Source organism: Petromyzon marinus, chromosome 66 (assembly GCF_048934315.1).
Source record: "Petromyzon marinus isolate PM22_M1 ecotype Great Lakes invasive population chromosome 66, UKy_Petmar_22M1.pri1.0, whole genome shotgun sequence".
Classification (NCBI taxonomy): Eukaryota; Metazoa; Chordata; class Hyperoartia; order Petromyzontiformes; family Petromyzontidae; genus Petromyzon; species Petromyzon marinus.
Genome location: NC_133732.1, coordinates 3,348,596 through 3,365,051, shown reverse-complemented (window position 1 = coordinate 3,365,051; position 16,456 = coordinate 3,348,596). Strand labels below are relative to the sequence as shown.

Below are 16,456 nucleotides of genomic sequence, written 5' to 3'. Positions count from 1 at the left end.
GGTGAGAGAGACACGGGGAGAGAGAGACACGGGGTGAGAGAGACACGGGGAGAGAGACACGGGGAGAGAGAGACACGGGGAGAGAGAGACACGGGGAGAGAGAGACACGGGGAGACAGAGACACGGGGTGAGAGAGACACGGGGAGAGAGACACGGGGAGAGAGAGACACGGGGAGAGAGACACGGGGAGAGAGAGACACGGGGAGAGAGAGACACAGTGAGGGAGAGACACGGGGAGAGAGACACGGGGAGAGAGAGACACGGGGAGAGAGAGACACGGAGAGGGAGAGACACGGGGAGAGAGAGACACGGGGAGACAGAGACACGGGGCGGTGAGACATGGGGAGAGAGAGACATGGGGAGAGAGACACGGGGAGAGAGAGACATGGGCGGGGAGACATGGGGAGAGAGAGACATGGGGAGAGAGAGACACGGGGAGACAGAGACACGGGGTGAGAGAGACACGGGGAGAGAGACACGGGGAGAGAGAGACATGGGCGGGGAGACATGGGGAGAGAGAGACATGGGGAGAGAGAGACACGGGGAGACAGAGACACGGGGAGACAGAGACACGGGGTGAGAGAGACACGGGGAGAGAGAGACACGGGGAGAGAGAGACACGGGGAGAGAGAGACACGGTGAGGGAGAGACACGGGGAGAGAGACATGGGGAGAGAGAGACACGGAGAGGGAGAGACACGGGGAGAGAGACACGGGGAGAGAGAGACACGGAGAGGGAGAGACACGGGGTGAGAGAGACACAGGGAGAGAGACACGGAGAGAGAGACACGGGGAGAGCGAGAGACACGGGGTGAGAGAGACACGGGGAGAGAGAGACACGGGGACGGAGACACGGGGAGAGAGAGACACGGGGAGAGAGAGACATGGGGAGAGAGAGACACGGGGAGAGCGAGAGACACGGGGTGAGAGAGACACAGGGAGAGAGACACGGAGAGAGAGACACGGGGAGAGCGAGAGACACGGGGTGAGAGAGACACGGGGAGAGAGAGACACGGGGACGGAGACACGGGGAGAGAGAGACACGGGGAGAGAGAGACATGGGGTGAGAGAGACACGGGGGGAGAGAGACACGGAGAGAGACACGGGGAGAGAGAGACACGGGGAGAGAGACACGGGGAGAGAGAGACACGGTGTGAGAGACACGGGCTGAGAGGGAGAGAGACACGGGGTGAGAGAGACACGGGGAGAGAGAGACACGGTGTGAGAGACACGGGCTGAGAGGGAGAGAGACACGGGGAGAGACAATGCTGCTGCTACTTTTTCTGCTGCTCATGATGACGCTGCTACTACTGTTGCTGATGCTACTGCTGATGATGCTACTGCTGATGCTACTGCTGCTGATACTGCTGCTGATGCTACTTCTGATGATACTACTGCTGCTGATGCTACTGATGCTGCTGTTGCTACTGCTGCTGTTGCTACTGCTGCTGATGCTACTGCTGATGATACTACTACTGTTGCTGATGCTTCTACTGTTGCTGATGCTACTGCTGATACTGCTGCTGATACTGCTGATGATACTACTGCTGCTGATGCTACTGCTGATGATACTACTGCTGCTGATGCTACTGCTGATGATGCTACTGCTGATGATGATGCTACTGCTGATGCTACTACTGCTGCTGCTGATGCTACTGCTGATGCTGCTGCTGATGCTACTGATGATGCTACTGCTGTTGCTGATGCTACTGCTGCTGCTGATGCTACTGCTGATGCTACTGCTGATGCTATTGCTGCTACTACTGATGATGCTACTGCTGCTGCTGATGCTACTGCTGATGATACTACTGCTGCTGCTACTGATGATACTACTGCTGCTGCTACTGATGATGATGCTGCTGATGCTGCTACTGCTGATGATGATACTACTGCTGATGCTGCTACTGATGCTGCTGCTGATGCTACTGCTGATACTACTGCTGCTACTACTACTGCTGCTGTTGCTACTGCTGATGATGATACTGTTGCTGCTGATGCTACTACTGTTGCTGATGCTACTGCTGCTGGTACTGCTGATGATGCTACTGCTGATACTACTTCTGCTGATGCTACTGCTGATGATACTACTGCTGCTGATGCTACTGCTGATGATGATGCTACTGCTGATGCTACTGCTGCTGATGCTACTGCTGCTGCTACTGCTGATGATGCTGCTGATGCTACTGCTGATGATACTGCTGATGATGGTGATACTGCTGATGATGATGCTACTGCTGCTGCGTCTGCTGATGCTACTGCTGCTACTACTGATGATGCTACTGCTGATGCTACTGCTGATGCTGCTATTGCTGTTGCTACTGCTGATGATGATACTACTGCTGATGCTGCTATTGCTGATGATGCTACTGCTGCTACTGCTGATGCTACTACTGCTGATGCTGCTGTTGATAATGATACTGCTGATGATACTTTTGATGATGCTGATGCTGCTGATACTTTGATGGTGCTGATGCTGTTGCTGATGATACTGTTGCTGATGATACTTTTGATGCCGATGCTGCTGATGATACTTTTGATGATGCTGATGCTACTGCTGTTGATGATACTTTTGATGATGCTGATGCTACTGTTGCTGATGCTACTGTTGCTGATGATACTTTTGATGGTGCTGATGCTACTTTTGCTGATACTTTTGATGGTGCTGATGCTCCTGTTGCTGATGATACTTTTGATGGTGCTGATGCTACTTTTGCTGATGATACTTTCAGCAGTAGGGCGACCGTGGCTGATTTAAAAGTTTATGTTATAAAAGTTTAAAGAAATTAAACTAAAATTCAAGTGTTTACCCCGTTAGCGACACCCACACACACCCACACACAAGCCGAGGCCTAACACCCGAGCCGGCGACGGAGGCGCCTCCTCGACCTCGCCTGGATCCCCGGCCCCGCTTACGTGCCCCCGAGGCCCGCAGGCGAATACAGGCAAGGAGGGAGGGGGCGCGCGAAGTCTCGGGGAGGAAAATTAGGCCCCAAAATCGATTCCGATTCACAGAGGATCAGAGGAGACGGGGGGGGGGGGTCGATTCCCATTGGCTTTGCACGAGAATAGATCCGCGATTAAAGCGGAAGAATCGATTCCTATTGGCTTTGCTTGAGGAATTGATCCACCATGAATCGCTTGGTAATTTGCGAACGTTTGATAATGGAACGGCGCGACTATTATATTATTTGGTTCGGTCGGTAAAGTCACGTAGAATGAAAATGAAATAAAAGAAAAAATTACATAAAAAAACTAAAAAACTTAATACAAAATTTAAGTAAAAAAAGTTAAAACTACAACTTAATTTGCAACACAAGCGGTCGCCATCAGGCGGAGAGAAAAGGGGAGTGTATAGTGTAGTGTATAGTGTAGTGTATAGTGCAGTGTATAGTGCAGTGTATAGTGTAGTGTATAGTACAGTGTAGTGTTAAGTGTAGTGCATAGTGTATAGTGTAGCGTATAGTAGTGTATAGTGTAGTGTATAGTAGTGTAGTGTATAGTGTAGTGTATAGTAGCATAGTGTAGTGTATAGTGTAGTGTATAGTAGTGTATAGTGTAGTGTATAGTAGCATAGTGTAGTGTATAGTGCAGTATACTAGTACAGCACTAGTGTATAGTGTAGTGTATAGTGTAGTGTACTAGTACAGCACTACTGTAGTGTATAGTGTAGTGTACTAGTACAGCACTAGTGTATAGTGTAGTGTATAGTGTAGTGTATAGTAGTGTATAGTGTAGTGTATAGTGTAGTGTATAGTGTAGTATACTAGTACAACACTAGTGTATAGTGTAGTGTATAGTGTAGTATACTAGTACAGCACTAGTGTATAGTGTAGTGTATAGTGTAGTATACTAGTACAGCACTACTGTAGTGTATAGTGTAGTGTACTAGTACAGCACTAGTGTATAGTGTAGTGTATAGTGTAGTATACTAGTACAGCACTAGTGTATAGTGTAGTATACTAGTACAGCACTAGTGTATAGTGTAGTATACTAGTACAGCACTAGTGTATAGTGTAGTGTAGAGTGTAGTATACTAGTACAGCACTAGTGTATAGTGTAGTGTATAGTGTAGTATACTAGTACAGCACTAGTGTATAGTGTAGTGTACTAGTACAGCACTAGTGTAGTGTATAGTGTAGTATACTAGTACAGCACTAGTGTAGTGTATAGTGTAGTATACTAGTACAGCACTTTGAATCATTGCAAAATGTATCTACGGTATTTGGCGTTTGAACATCTTAATAGAGACCCTGTTTTATTGTTTTATTGCCAGAAAGGGCAAAACGCTTATTATTCCTACACACTTTCATCAACTCATTGTCTGTTGTTATTGTTGTTGAATCCTCAAATCTTGTAACTCAATGTTAACCCACTTCCCAATGTGCTATCGACTGAAAACTTGGCATACTCACGCCACACCGATGACAATACTAGATTCTATCGTAAAAAAATAAAAAAATTAACGTAATTTTTTTACGTGTTATGCTTCGTCCTGGGTCTTAATTGTCCACGCTCAACTCACGTCGGCTGTGATTGACCACGGCCCTCCACCCCCCCTTGCGTTGTGGCAAAGCTTCGGGCCCACTTCCTGGAGTTCTGGCATTACCAGGACGGTACATTTCATTAAGAAATAAAAGTTTTCGTGTTTTTTTTTTAAACATTACTTATTTTAACCCTTACCTTGACGCTGGCAAAACAAATACAAGGCACCCCGCGGATATTGCTGCTGCTGCTGCTGCGAATGTTCCGATAGGCGCGGCGTTCCCCGTGCCGTTCGCATTTCGTCAGCGGCCTCCTCCGGCCTAACGCCCGTTTGAGGCCTCTGGTGTGGACCGATGAGTTCCACGGAGGCAACGCATCCGTCGTAAACTAGCCGAGCGTGTATTCTTAGGTTTTTTTTCCGGTAAAGTCACGTTGAAGGGAAACAACAAAATAATAATAAAATATATATAAAACAATAACAAAAAATTCTCACGACGTTTCGACCATAACTCAAACGGTCGTCTTCAGGTGTGTTGGTTTGCATAAATTTATTTTTAAACGGCGCATTTATTTATTTATAACAAAAAAAAAACGTTAGCGCCACGCGCAACGATTTACCAGTTTATTTAGGACTAGTCCATCTATATTCTGAAAAGAGGAGGGGGGAGACGACATTTTTTTATAATGTATGCTGTCTGAAAGCCACTGTAAGCGTGAACAATCAATTAAGACCTGAAATGGTTTATCAAATCTTTCCAATGATTGCGAAGATAGAATCCATCTTCTCGGTTGAAATTGTCTCTGTGCTTGTATATGTGGATAGCCTCATGAACGAATCTCTCATGGTAGCCAGATGGCTTACAAATTTAGCCGAGCGTGGTTTTTGTTTCCACGTTCGCCACGAGGTTTCTTATTCTTGGTTCTTCCGGTAAAGTCACCCGCGTAGAAGGGAAACAATACAACAACACGAACATGAAGCAATAAAAATTCGCACTGTTTTTATTTTATTATTTCATCGTTTCCCTTCTACGTGGCCGTGACTTGAACGAAAGGACCAAGAACGAGGACACGGGCCTGCATCCGCTGGTCCGTCACTACGTAGCCCAGCAGATGTTCTTGCTTGGACCCGGCGTGCATCCGTGATGCTGTATGGATGCGCCGACGCCGGAACAGCGCGTTGGTAATTACGGGCCCATGGGCTGCACAAAAATCTAGCAGCCTCCTGCCGTTGTTATTGAGCTGATCCGGCCCATGCCCTCCAATCACTCCAGACCAGGTGCCAGCGTCGTGACCAACTCGGGCATTGAAGTCACCCAACATGATGACTCTATCCCGAGGGGCCACTTTAGCCGGCACCTGTGACAGGAGGTCATAGAAGGCATCTGACTCATCGGCTTTGCCTGCATCCCTCCACGGATGTTCGTCTTCGGTGGGGGCATAAGTAACCACGACCACCACTCCTCACCTCCGGTTGATGGGGAGGCGAGCCCAAAGTAGCCTGGGGCTTACAGCTTCCCACACCTCACCGCCACGCTCCCACGCCCCCTTCATTCTTTTGTTCAGAAGAAGTGCCACTCCCTGCGGTTTGGTAGCTTACTGCCCCGAGTGGAGGACTGTCCACCCCTCGCGATGACCGCAGCCAGAACCGGTCCACCGGACCCTCCTGTATTCCACAAAGGACACAGGCGGTACCGGTCCAGCTCCCGACAGAGGAGTGGCAGCCTCTCCTCCGCAAACGAGAGTCCGAACATTCCACGTGGCCACGCTCGGTGTTTTCCGGTTCCTGTCGTGATGAGCGCCTGGTGTCCAATCACGAGATGACTTCGGCGTTTCCACCGTGGGGCTTGGCCAGGTGGAAGGGGTTACTAGCCCTTCCGCACGCACCGTTCTAGCTACATACACGTCCCACACTCACACCACCACCACCACCACCACACACACAGCCTGCACCAAACACACAGCCTTTACCACACACACACACTACTAACTCACACACTACCTCACACACTACCCAACCCACACAACAACAGCCGCCATTCGCCACTAAGTGGCGGTGACGTCACCACGACGCTTGTGCCAGGCCATGTGCACCTTGAGGCCACGTGAAGTGTCGAACGCCCGCTGGCAGGAGGTCACGGGGCAGACCCAGGTGCCACGGGTCGACTGACTGAGATGACTGGCTGATGCACCACCTGTGCCCCCCACTGTGCCAACCTGCTGTGCTTTAGCCACCCGGCGCTCCGCTCGTTCTGAGCGTCGCTCCTCCGCCCTCCGTTGTTGTTGGAGGGCGACTGCCTCCAACTGCCCAGTAGCGTCTTTCACGAGCCTCCTCCACAGAGGCCAATCTTGGCACCGCTGGTACCAGTCATCGGCAAGTCCACTCAGCTCCACGTCCTCCTGTACCACATCACTCCATCTCTTCTCTAGCCTGTGCCGCGCCCGCTTAGCCCCCTCAATCCGGCCGAACAAAAGCTGTTTCGGCATGCGGTGGCTGGGCATGTGGGCTACATGACCCAGCCATCACAGCCTTCCCCGCCGGAGGAGCTCACCAATGGGACCTTGCCCAGATCTTTCAAGGATTTGTGAGCTCCTCACACAATCCAGTCTGGTTAAACCCAGGATGGATCGTAGGCAGGCCAGCCTAAATGTTTCTAACCGGCGAAGATATTCCATTAGGGGGGTCCACGTTTCCCAAGCGTAGAGAAGGGAGGGAATGACCGTGGCCGAGAAGACCTGAAGCTTAGTGCGGAGCGACAGACCAGGTAGCTTCCACACAGCGTTACGCAACCGATGAAAAGATATTGCCGCTCGACTGATTCGGAGTGAGACCTCTGCTGTTAAACTGGAGCCGGTCATAAGCACACTGCCCAGGTATGGGAAACTCTCCACTCTCTCCACAACTGCCCCATCACCGATTGGGAGTTGTGGGGGTGGAGTGTCCGATGGTACAAAATACCCAGGCAGGTGCTTAGTTTTGGTGGGGCTGATGGTAAGGCCCCACCTCTTAGTGGCACACTCCAGTTTCAGCAGCAGCGTCTCCAACTCCTCCTCTGAATGAGCAGCTATTACCAAATCATCAGCATACATAACGTGGTTGAGCACACTGCCTCACACACTACCTCACACAATACCCAACCCACACACACACACCACACACACAGCCTGCACCAAACACACAGCCTCTACCACACACACTACCTCACACACTACCCAACCAACACACACACACTACCTCACACACTACCCAACCAACACACACACACTACCTCACACACTACCTCACCTACTACCCACCACACACACAACCAAACCCACACACACACAGACTGTAGGGGCAAGTGCTGTTAGCGAGCAGCAGCTATAAACACACAAAGATCCCCCAGGTAGCCTCTAGCAGGCTGTAGGGGCAAGTGCTGTTAGCGAGCATCAGCAGCTATGAACACACAAAGATCCCCCAGGTAGCCTCTAGCAGGCTGTAGGGGCAAGTGCTGTTAGCGAGCATCAGCAGCTATGAACACACAAAGACAAATATCCCCCAGGTAGCCTCAAGCAGGCTGTAGGGGCAAGTGCTGTTAGCGAGCAGCATCAGCTATGAACACACAAAGACAAAGATCCCCCAGGTAGCCTCTAGCAGGCTGTAGGGGCAAGTGCTGTTAGCGAGCATCAGCAGCTATGAACACACAAAGACAAAGATCCCCCAGGTAGCCTCTAGCAGGCTGTAGGGGCAAGTGCTGTTAGCGAGCAGCAGCTATGAACACACAAAGATCCCCCAGGTAGCCTCTAGCAGGCTGTAGGGGCAAGTGCTGTTAGCGAGCATCAGCAGCTATGAACACACAAAGACAAATATCCCCCAGGTAGCCTCAAGCAGGCTGTAGGGGCAAGTGCTGTTAGCGAGCAGCATCAGCTATGAACACACAAAGACAAAGATCCCCCAGGTAGCCTCTAGCAGGCTGTAGGGGCAAGTGCTGTTAGCGAGCATCAGCAGCTATGAACACACAAAGACAAAGATCCCCCAGGTAGCCTCTAGCAGGCTGTAGGGGCAAGTGCTGTTAGCGAGCAGCAGCAGCTATGAACACACAAAGACAAAGATCCCCCAGGTAGCCTCTAACAGACTGTAGGGGCAAGTGCTGTTAGCGAGTAGCAGCTATGAACACACAAAGACAAAGATCCCCCAGGTAGCCTCTAACAGGCTGTAGGGGCAAGTGCTGTTAGCGAGTAGCAGCTATGAACACACAAAGCCAAAGATCCCCCAGGTAGCCTCTAGCAGACTGTAGGGGCAAGTGCTGTTAGCGAGCATCAGCAGCTATGAACATACAAAGACAAAGATCCCCCAGGTAGCCTCTAGCAGGCTGTAGGGGCAAGTGCTGTTAGCGAGTAGCAGCTATGAACACACAAAGCCAAAGATCCCCCAGGTAGCCTCTAGCAGACTGTAGGGGCAAGTGCTGTTAGCGAGTAGCAGCAGCTATGAACACACAAAGACAAAGATCCCCCAGGTAGCCTCTAGCAGGCTGTAGGGGCAAGTGCTGTTAGCGAGTAGCAGCTATGAACACACAAAGCCAAAGATCCCCCAGGTAGCCTCTAGCAGGCTGTAGGGGCAAGTGCTGTTAGCGAGTAGCAGCTATGAACACACAAAGACAAAGATCCCCCAGGTAGCCTCTAGCAGGCTGTAGGGGCAAGTGCTGTTAGCGAGTAGCAGCAGCTATGAAGGCTACCGGCACTGTGGTACACGAGGGGGTGGGTGGCTACCAGCACCACGCCCGACCGCCTTTGTCTCCCCAGTGGCGATGTTTACTACACACCGCTACACCAGGTACTGATTTGAGGCTGAGTCGACCTAGGGGAGGCCCAGGACCGGCTCAGATAATCGTCGCCGGTGTTGGCCGTGAGCGGGAATCGAACCCGTGTCTCCACAGGTTCGGGGCGCAGCGCAGCGCTAACCGTTGCGCCACCACTCCTGCTCCTTCCCAACTCTCCTGTGACCCCTCCACGTGACCCCTCCAAGTGACTCTACGCCGAGCAGGCCAGCAACAATGAGCACCATCCAGTCAGCCAGCACTCTCTCTCACTGTCTCACTGTGTCTCTCACTGTCTCACTGTCTCACTCACTGTCTCACTGTCTCTCTCTCACTGTCTCTCTGTCTCTCTCTGTCTCACTGTCTCTCTTTGTCTCTCTCACTGTCTCTCTCTGTCTCACTGTCTCTGTCTCTCTCATTGTCTCTGTCTGTCTCTGTCTCACTGTCTCACTGTCTCAATGTGTCTCTGTGTCTCTCACTGTCTCACTGTCTCTCTGTCTCACTGTCTCTCTCACTGTCTCTCTGTCTCACTGTCTCTCTCTCTGTCTCTCTCACTCTCTCTGTCTCACTGTGTCTCTCACTCACCGTCTCTCTCTGTCTCACTGTGTCTCACTGTCTCTCTCACTGTCTCTGTCTCACTGTGTCTCTCTCACTGTCTCTGACTCACTGTGTCTCTCTCACTGTCTCTGCCTCACTGTGTCTCTTTGTCTCTCTCACTGTCTCTCTCACTGTCTCTGTCTGTCTCTATCTCACTGTCTCTGTCTCTCTCACTGTCTCTCTCACTGTCTCTGTCTCTCTCTAGGGCTCTCCTTGTTTCTCTGTGTCTCTGTCTCTCTCTGTCTCTGTCTGTCTCTGTCTGTCTCTCTCTCACTGTCTCTCTGTCTCTCTCTCTGTCTCTCTCTGACTGTCTCTCTCTCTGTCTCTCTCACTGTCTCTCTCACTGTCTCTCTCACTGTCTCTCTGTCTCTCTCTCTGTCTCTCTCACTGTCTCTCTCACTGTCTCTCTCCCTGTCTCTCTCTGTCTGTCTCTCTGTCTCTCTCTGTCTCTCTCCCTGTCTCTCTCACTGTCTGTCTCTCTCTGTCTCTGTCTCTCTCTCTCCCTGTCTCTGTCTGTCTCTCACTTTCTGTCTCTCTCTAGGGCTCTCTCTGTCTGTCTCTCTTTCACTGTCTCTGTCTCTCTCTGTCTCTGTCTCACTGTCTCTGTCTCTCTGTGTCTCTCTCTGTCTCACTGTCTCTCTGTCACTGTCTGTCTCTGTCACTCTGTCTGTCTCTCTCTAGAGCTCTCTCACTGTCTCTGTCTCTCTCTGTGTGTCTCTCTCTAGGGCTCTCTCTCACTGTCTGTCTCACTGTCTCTGTCTCTCTCACTGTCTCTCTGTCTCACTCTCTGTCTGTCTCTCTGTCTCTCTCTGTGTCTCTCTCTGTGTCTCTCTCTGTGTCTCTCTCTGTCTCTCTCTGTCTCTCTCTGTCTCTCTCTCTGTCTCTCTCTCTGTCTCTCTCTCTGTCTCTCTATCTGTCTCTCTCTGTCTCTCTCTGTCTCTCTCTCTGTCTCTCTATCTGTCTCTCTCTCTCTGTCTCTGTCTCTCTCTCTGTCTCTCTCTCTGTCTCTCTATCTGTCTCTCTCTCTGTCTCTCTGTCTCTCTCTCTGTCTCTGTCTCTCTCTCTGTCTCTCTCTCTGTCTCTCTCACTGTCTCTCTCACTGTCTCTCTCACTGTCTCTCTCCCTGTCTCTCTCTGTCTGTCTCTCTGTCTCTCTCTGTCTCTCTCCCTGTCTCTCTATCCCTGTCTCTCTCTGTCTCTGTCTCACTGTCTCTCACTGTCTCTCTCTGTCTCTCTCTGTCTCTCTCTCTGTCTTTCACTGTCTCTGTCTCTGTCTGTCTCTCACTGTCTCTGTCTCTCACTGTCTCTCTCTGTCTCTCACTGTCTCTCTCACTGTCTCTCTCTCTATCTCTCTGTCTCTCACTGTCTCTCTCTCACTGTCTCTCTCAGTCTCTGTCTCTCTCTCACTGTCTCTCTCACACTCTCCTCTCACTGTCTCTCTCTGTCTCTCACTGTCTCTCTCACTGTCTCTCTCGTCTCTCACTGTCTTTCTCTCTGTCTCTCTCTCTCTATCTCTCTGTCTCTCACTGTCTCTGTCTCTCTCTCACTGTCTCTCTCACTGTACTCCTCTCACTGTCTCTCTCTGTCTCTCACTGTCTCTGTCTCTGTCTCACTGTCTCTGTCTCACTGTCTCTCTCTGTCTCTCTCTCTCTCTGTCTCTCACTGTCTCTCTCTGTCTGTCTCTCACTGTCTCTCTCTCTGTCTCTCTCTCTCTCTATCTCTCTGTCTCTCACTGTCTCTATCTCTCTCACTGTCTCTCTCAGTCTCTGTTTCTCTCTCACTGTCTCTCTCACACTCTCCTCTCACTGTCTCTCTCTGTCTCTCACTGTCTCTCTCTGTCTCTCTCTATCTCTCTGTCTCTCACTGTCTCTGTCTCACTGTCTCTCTCTGTCTCTCTCTCTGTCTCTCACTGTCTCTCTCTGTCTCTGTCTCTCACTGTCTCTCTCTCTGTCTCTCTCTCTCTCTATCTCACTGTCTCTCACTGTCTCTATCTCTCTCACTGTCTCTCTCAGTCTCTGTCTCTCTCTCAATGTCTCTCTCACACTCTCCTCTCACTGTCTCTGTCTCACTGTCTCTGTCTCTCTCACTGTCTCTCTCTGTCTCTCTCTGTCTCTGTCTCTCACTGTCTCTCTCTCTGTCTCTCTCTCTCTATCTCACTGTCTCTCACTGTCTCTATCTCTCTCTCAGTCTCTGTCTCTCTCTCACTGTCCCTCTCACACTCTCCTCTCTCTCTATCTCTCTGTCTCTCACTGTCTCTCTCTCACTGTCTCTCTCAGTCTCTGTCTCTCTCTGTCTCTCTCTGTCTCTCTCTCTCTGTCTCTCTCTATCTCTCTCACTGTCTCTCACTGTCTCTCTCTATCTCTCTGTCTCTCACTGTCTCTATCTCTCTCACTGTCTCTCTCAGTCTCTGTCTCTCTCTGTCTCTCTCTGTCTCTGTCTCTCTCTGTCTCTCTCTCTCTGTCTCTCTCTATCTCTCTCACTGTCTCTCACTGTCTCTCTGTCTCTGTCTCTCACTGTCTCTCACTGTCTCTCTCTATCTCTCTGTCTCTCTCTGTCTCTGTCTCTCTCTCACTGTCTCTCTCACACTCTCCTCTCACTGTCTCTCTCTGTCTGTCTCTCACTGTCTCTCTCTGTGTCTCACTGTCTCTCTGTCAGTCTCTGTCTCTCTCTCACTGTCCCCCCATCCCCCCCCGCCCCCCCCCACCCACCCCCCCACCCCCTCACCGGCGTGTTCGTCGCGAGGCCACAGGTAGCAGGTGGCGGGCACCACGAGGAGCTATCACTGTGTCACTGTCTCTCTCTCACTGTCTCTCTGTGTGTGTCTCACTGTCTCTCTGTCTCTCTCTCACTGTCTCTCTCTATCTCTCTCACTGTCTCTCACTGTCTCTCTCTATCTCTCTCTATCTCTCTGTCTCTCACTGTCTCTATCTCTCTCACTGTCTCTCACTGTCTCTATCTCTCTCTATCTCTCTGTCTCTCACTGTCTCTATCTCTCTCACTGTCTCTCTCAGTCTCTGTTTCTCTCTCACTGTCTCTCTCACACTCTCCTCTCACTGTCTCTCTCTGTCTCTCACTGTCTCTCTCTGTCTCTCTCTATCTCTCTGTCTCTCACTGTCTCTGTCTCACTGTCTCTCTCTGTCTCTCTCTCTGTCTCTCACTGTCTCTCTCTGTCTCTGTCTCTCACTGTCTCTCTCTCTGTCTCTCTCTCTCTCTATCTCACTGTCTCTCACTGTCTCTATCTCTCTCACTGTCTCTCTCAGTCTCTGTCTCTCTCTCAATGTCTCTCTCACACTCTCCTCTCACTGTCTCTGTCTCACTGTCTCTGTCTCTCTCACTGTCTCTCTCTGTCTCTCTCTGTCTCTGTCTCTCACTGTCTCTCTCTCTGTCTCTCTCTCTCTATCTCACTGTCTCTCACTGTCTCTATCTCTCTCTCAGTCTCTGTCTCTCTCTCACTGTCCCTCTCACACTCTCCTCTCTCTCTATCTCTCTGTCTCTCACTGTCTCTCTCTCACTGTCTCTCTCAGTCTCTGTCTCTCTCTGTCTCTCTCTGTCTCTCTCTCTCTGTCTCTCTCTATCTCTCTCACTGTCTCTCACTGTCTCTCTCTATCTCTCTGTCTCTCACTGTCTCTATCTCTCTCACTGTCTCTCTCAGTCTCTGTCTCTCTCTGTCTCTCTCTGTCTCTGTCTCTCTCTGTCTCTCTCTCTCTGTCTCTCTCTATCTCTCTCACTGTCTCTCACTGTCTCTCTGTCTCTGTCTCTCACTGTCTCTCACTGTCTCTCTCTATCTCTCTGTCTCTCTCTGTCTCTGTCTCTCTCTCACTGTCTCTCTCACACTCTCCTCTCACTGTCTCTCTCTGTCTGTCTCTCACTGTCTCTCTCTGTGTCTCACTGTCTCTCTGTCAGTCTCTGTCTCTCTCTCACTGTCCCCCCATCCCCCCCCGCCCCCCCCCACCCACCCCCCCACCCCCTCACCGGCGTGTTCGTCGCGAGGCCACAGGTAGCAGGTGGCGGGCACCACGAGGAGCTATCACTGTGTCACTGTCTCTCTCTCACTGTCTCTCTGTGTGTGTCTCACTGTCTCTCTGTCTCTCTCTCACTGTCTCTCTCTATCTCTCTCACTGTCTCTCACTGTCTCTCTCTATCTCTCTCTATCTCTCTGTCTCTCACTGTCTCTATCTCTCTCACTGTCTCTCACTGTCTCTATCTCTCTCTATCTCTCTGTCTCTCACTGTCTCTATCTCTCTCACTGTCTCTCTCAGTCTCTGTTTCTCTCTCACTGTCTCTCTCACACTCTCCTCTCACTGTCTCTCTCTGTCTCTCACTGTCTCTCTCTGTCTCTCTCTATCTCTCTGTCTCTCACTGTCTCTGTCTCACTGTCTCTCTCTGTCTCTCTCTCTGTCTCTCACTGTCTCTCTCTGTCTCTGTCTCTCACTGTCTCTCTCTCTGTCTCTCTCTCTGTCTCTCTCTATCTCTCTGTCTCTCACTGTCTCTGTCTCACTGTCTCTCTCTGTCTCTCTCTCTGTCTCTCACTGTCTCTCTCTGTCTCTGTCTCTCTCTGTCTCTCTCTATCTCTCTGTCTCTCACTGTCTCTGTCTCACTGTCTCTCTCTGTCTCTCTCACTGTCTCTCTCTGTCTCTCTCTGTCTCTGTCTCTCACTGTCTCTCTCTCTGTCTCTCTCTCTCTCTATCTCACTGTCTCTCACTGTCTCTATCTCTCTCACTGTCTCTCTCAGTCTCTGTCTCTCTCTCAATGTCTCTCTCACACTCTCCTCTCACTGTCTCTGTCTCACTGTCTCTGTCTCTCTCACTGTCTCTCTCTGTCTCTCTCTGTCTCTGTCTCTCACTGTCTCTCTCTCTGTCTCTCTCTCTCTATCTCACTGTCTCTCACTGTCTCTATCTCTCTCTCAGTCTCTGTCTCTCTCTCACTGTCCCTCTCACACTCTCCTCTCTCTCTATCTCTCTGTCTCTCACTGTCTCTCTCTCACTGTCTCTCTCAGTCTCTGTCTCTCTCTGTCTCTCTCTGTCTCTCTCTCTCTGTCTCTCTCTATCTCTCTCACTGTCTCTCACTGTCTCTCTCTATCTCTCTGTCTCTCACTGTCTCTATCTCTCTCACTGTCTCTCACTGTCTCTCTCTATCTCTCTGTCTCTCACTGTCTCTATCTCTCTCACTGTCTCTCTCAGTCTCTGTCTCTCTCTGTCTCTCTCTCACTGTCTCACTGTCTCTCTGTCTCTCTCTCACTGTCTCACTGTCACTGTCTCTCTCTCACTGTCTCACTGTCACTGTCTCTCTCTCACTGTCTCACTGTCTCTCTGTCTCTCTCTCACTGTCTCACTGTCACTGTCTCTCTCTCACTGTCTCACTGTCACTGTCTCTCTCTCACTGTCTCACTGTCACTGTCTCTCTCTCACTGTCTCACTGTCACTGTCTCTGTCTCACTGTCTCACTGTCACTGTCTCTCTCTCACTGTCTCTCTCTCACTGTCTCTCTCTCACTGTCTCACTGTCACTGTCTCTGTCTCACTGTCTCTCTGTCTGTCTCTCACTGTCTGTCTGTCTCTCACTGTCTCTCTCACTGTCTCTCTGTCTCTCACTGTCTATGTCTCTCTCTCTCTCTGTCTGTCTCTCTCTGTCTCTGTCAGTCTCTGTCTCTCTCTGTCTCTCTCTCACTGTCTCTCTCTCTGTGTCTCACTGTCTCTGTCTCTGTCAGTCTCTGTCTCTCTCTCACTGTCCCCCCCCCGCCCCCCCCCCACCCACCCCCCCACCCCCGTGCCCCCTCCACCACCCCCCCACCCCCTCACCCCCTCACCGGCGTGTTCGTCGCGAGGCCACAGGTAGCAGGTGGCGGGCACCACGAGGAGCTATCACTGTGTCTCACTGTCTCTCTGTCTCTCTCTGTCTCTCTGTCTCTCACTGTCTCTCTCACTGTCTCTGTCTGTCTCTGTCTCTCACTGTCTCTCTCTGTCTCTCACTGTCTGTCTCTGTCTATCTCACTGTCTATCTCACTGTCTCACTGTCACTGTCTCTCTCTCACTGTCTCACTCTCACTGTCCCCCCACCCCCCCCGCCCCCCCGCCCCCCCCCACCCACCCCCTCACCCCCGTGCCCTCCCCCACCCCCCGTGTCCCCCTCACCGGCGTGTTCGTCGCGAGGCCACAGGTAGCAGGTGGCGGGCACCACGAGGAGCGCGGCGCACGCGGTGAGGAAGAAGTGGAACGTGGCGCCGCTCGCATCGTACTCGAACTGCTGCCCCGCCATCGCGGAAATGACGACACGGGGGGGCAAGGAGACGGAGACGGAAATGACGACACGGGGGGGGGCAAGGAGATGGAAACGGAAATGACGAAGCTGGGGCAAGGAGACGGAAATGACGACACGGGGAAAGGAGATGGAAATGACGACGCGGGGGGCAGGGAGACGGAAATGACGACACGGGGGGCAAGGAGACGGAAATGACGACGCGGGAGCAAGGAGATGGAAAGGGAAATGACGACGCCGCCGCGAGGGGGCTCCCACGGGAGCGGAAGTGACGTGCCAAGGTCGGTGGTGGATGTGTGGGGAGGGGACAGGGAATGGGTGGGGTTGTGAGT

General features: G+C 51.4%; 1 protein-coding gene across 1 annotated transcript in view; it reads right to left on the bottom strand.

Moving 5' to 3' along the window:
• Positions 1-16,201, bottom strand: part of SEC63 (SEC63 protein translocation regulator) — a 100,536-nt gene extending 84,335 nt beyond the window's left edge. The window contains exon 1 of the mRNA XM_076054426.1: positions 16,001-16,201. Coding sequence (XP_075910541.1) covers positions 16,001-16,124 — 124 coding nt within the window. The 5' untranslated portion in view covers positions 16,125-16,201. The remainder of the gene's footprint in view (positions 1-16,000) is intronic.
• Positions 16,202-16,456: the final 255 nt, after the last annotated feature.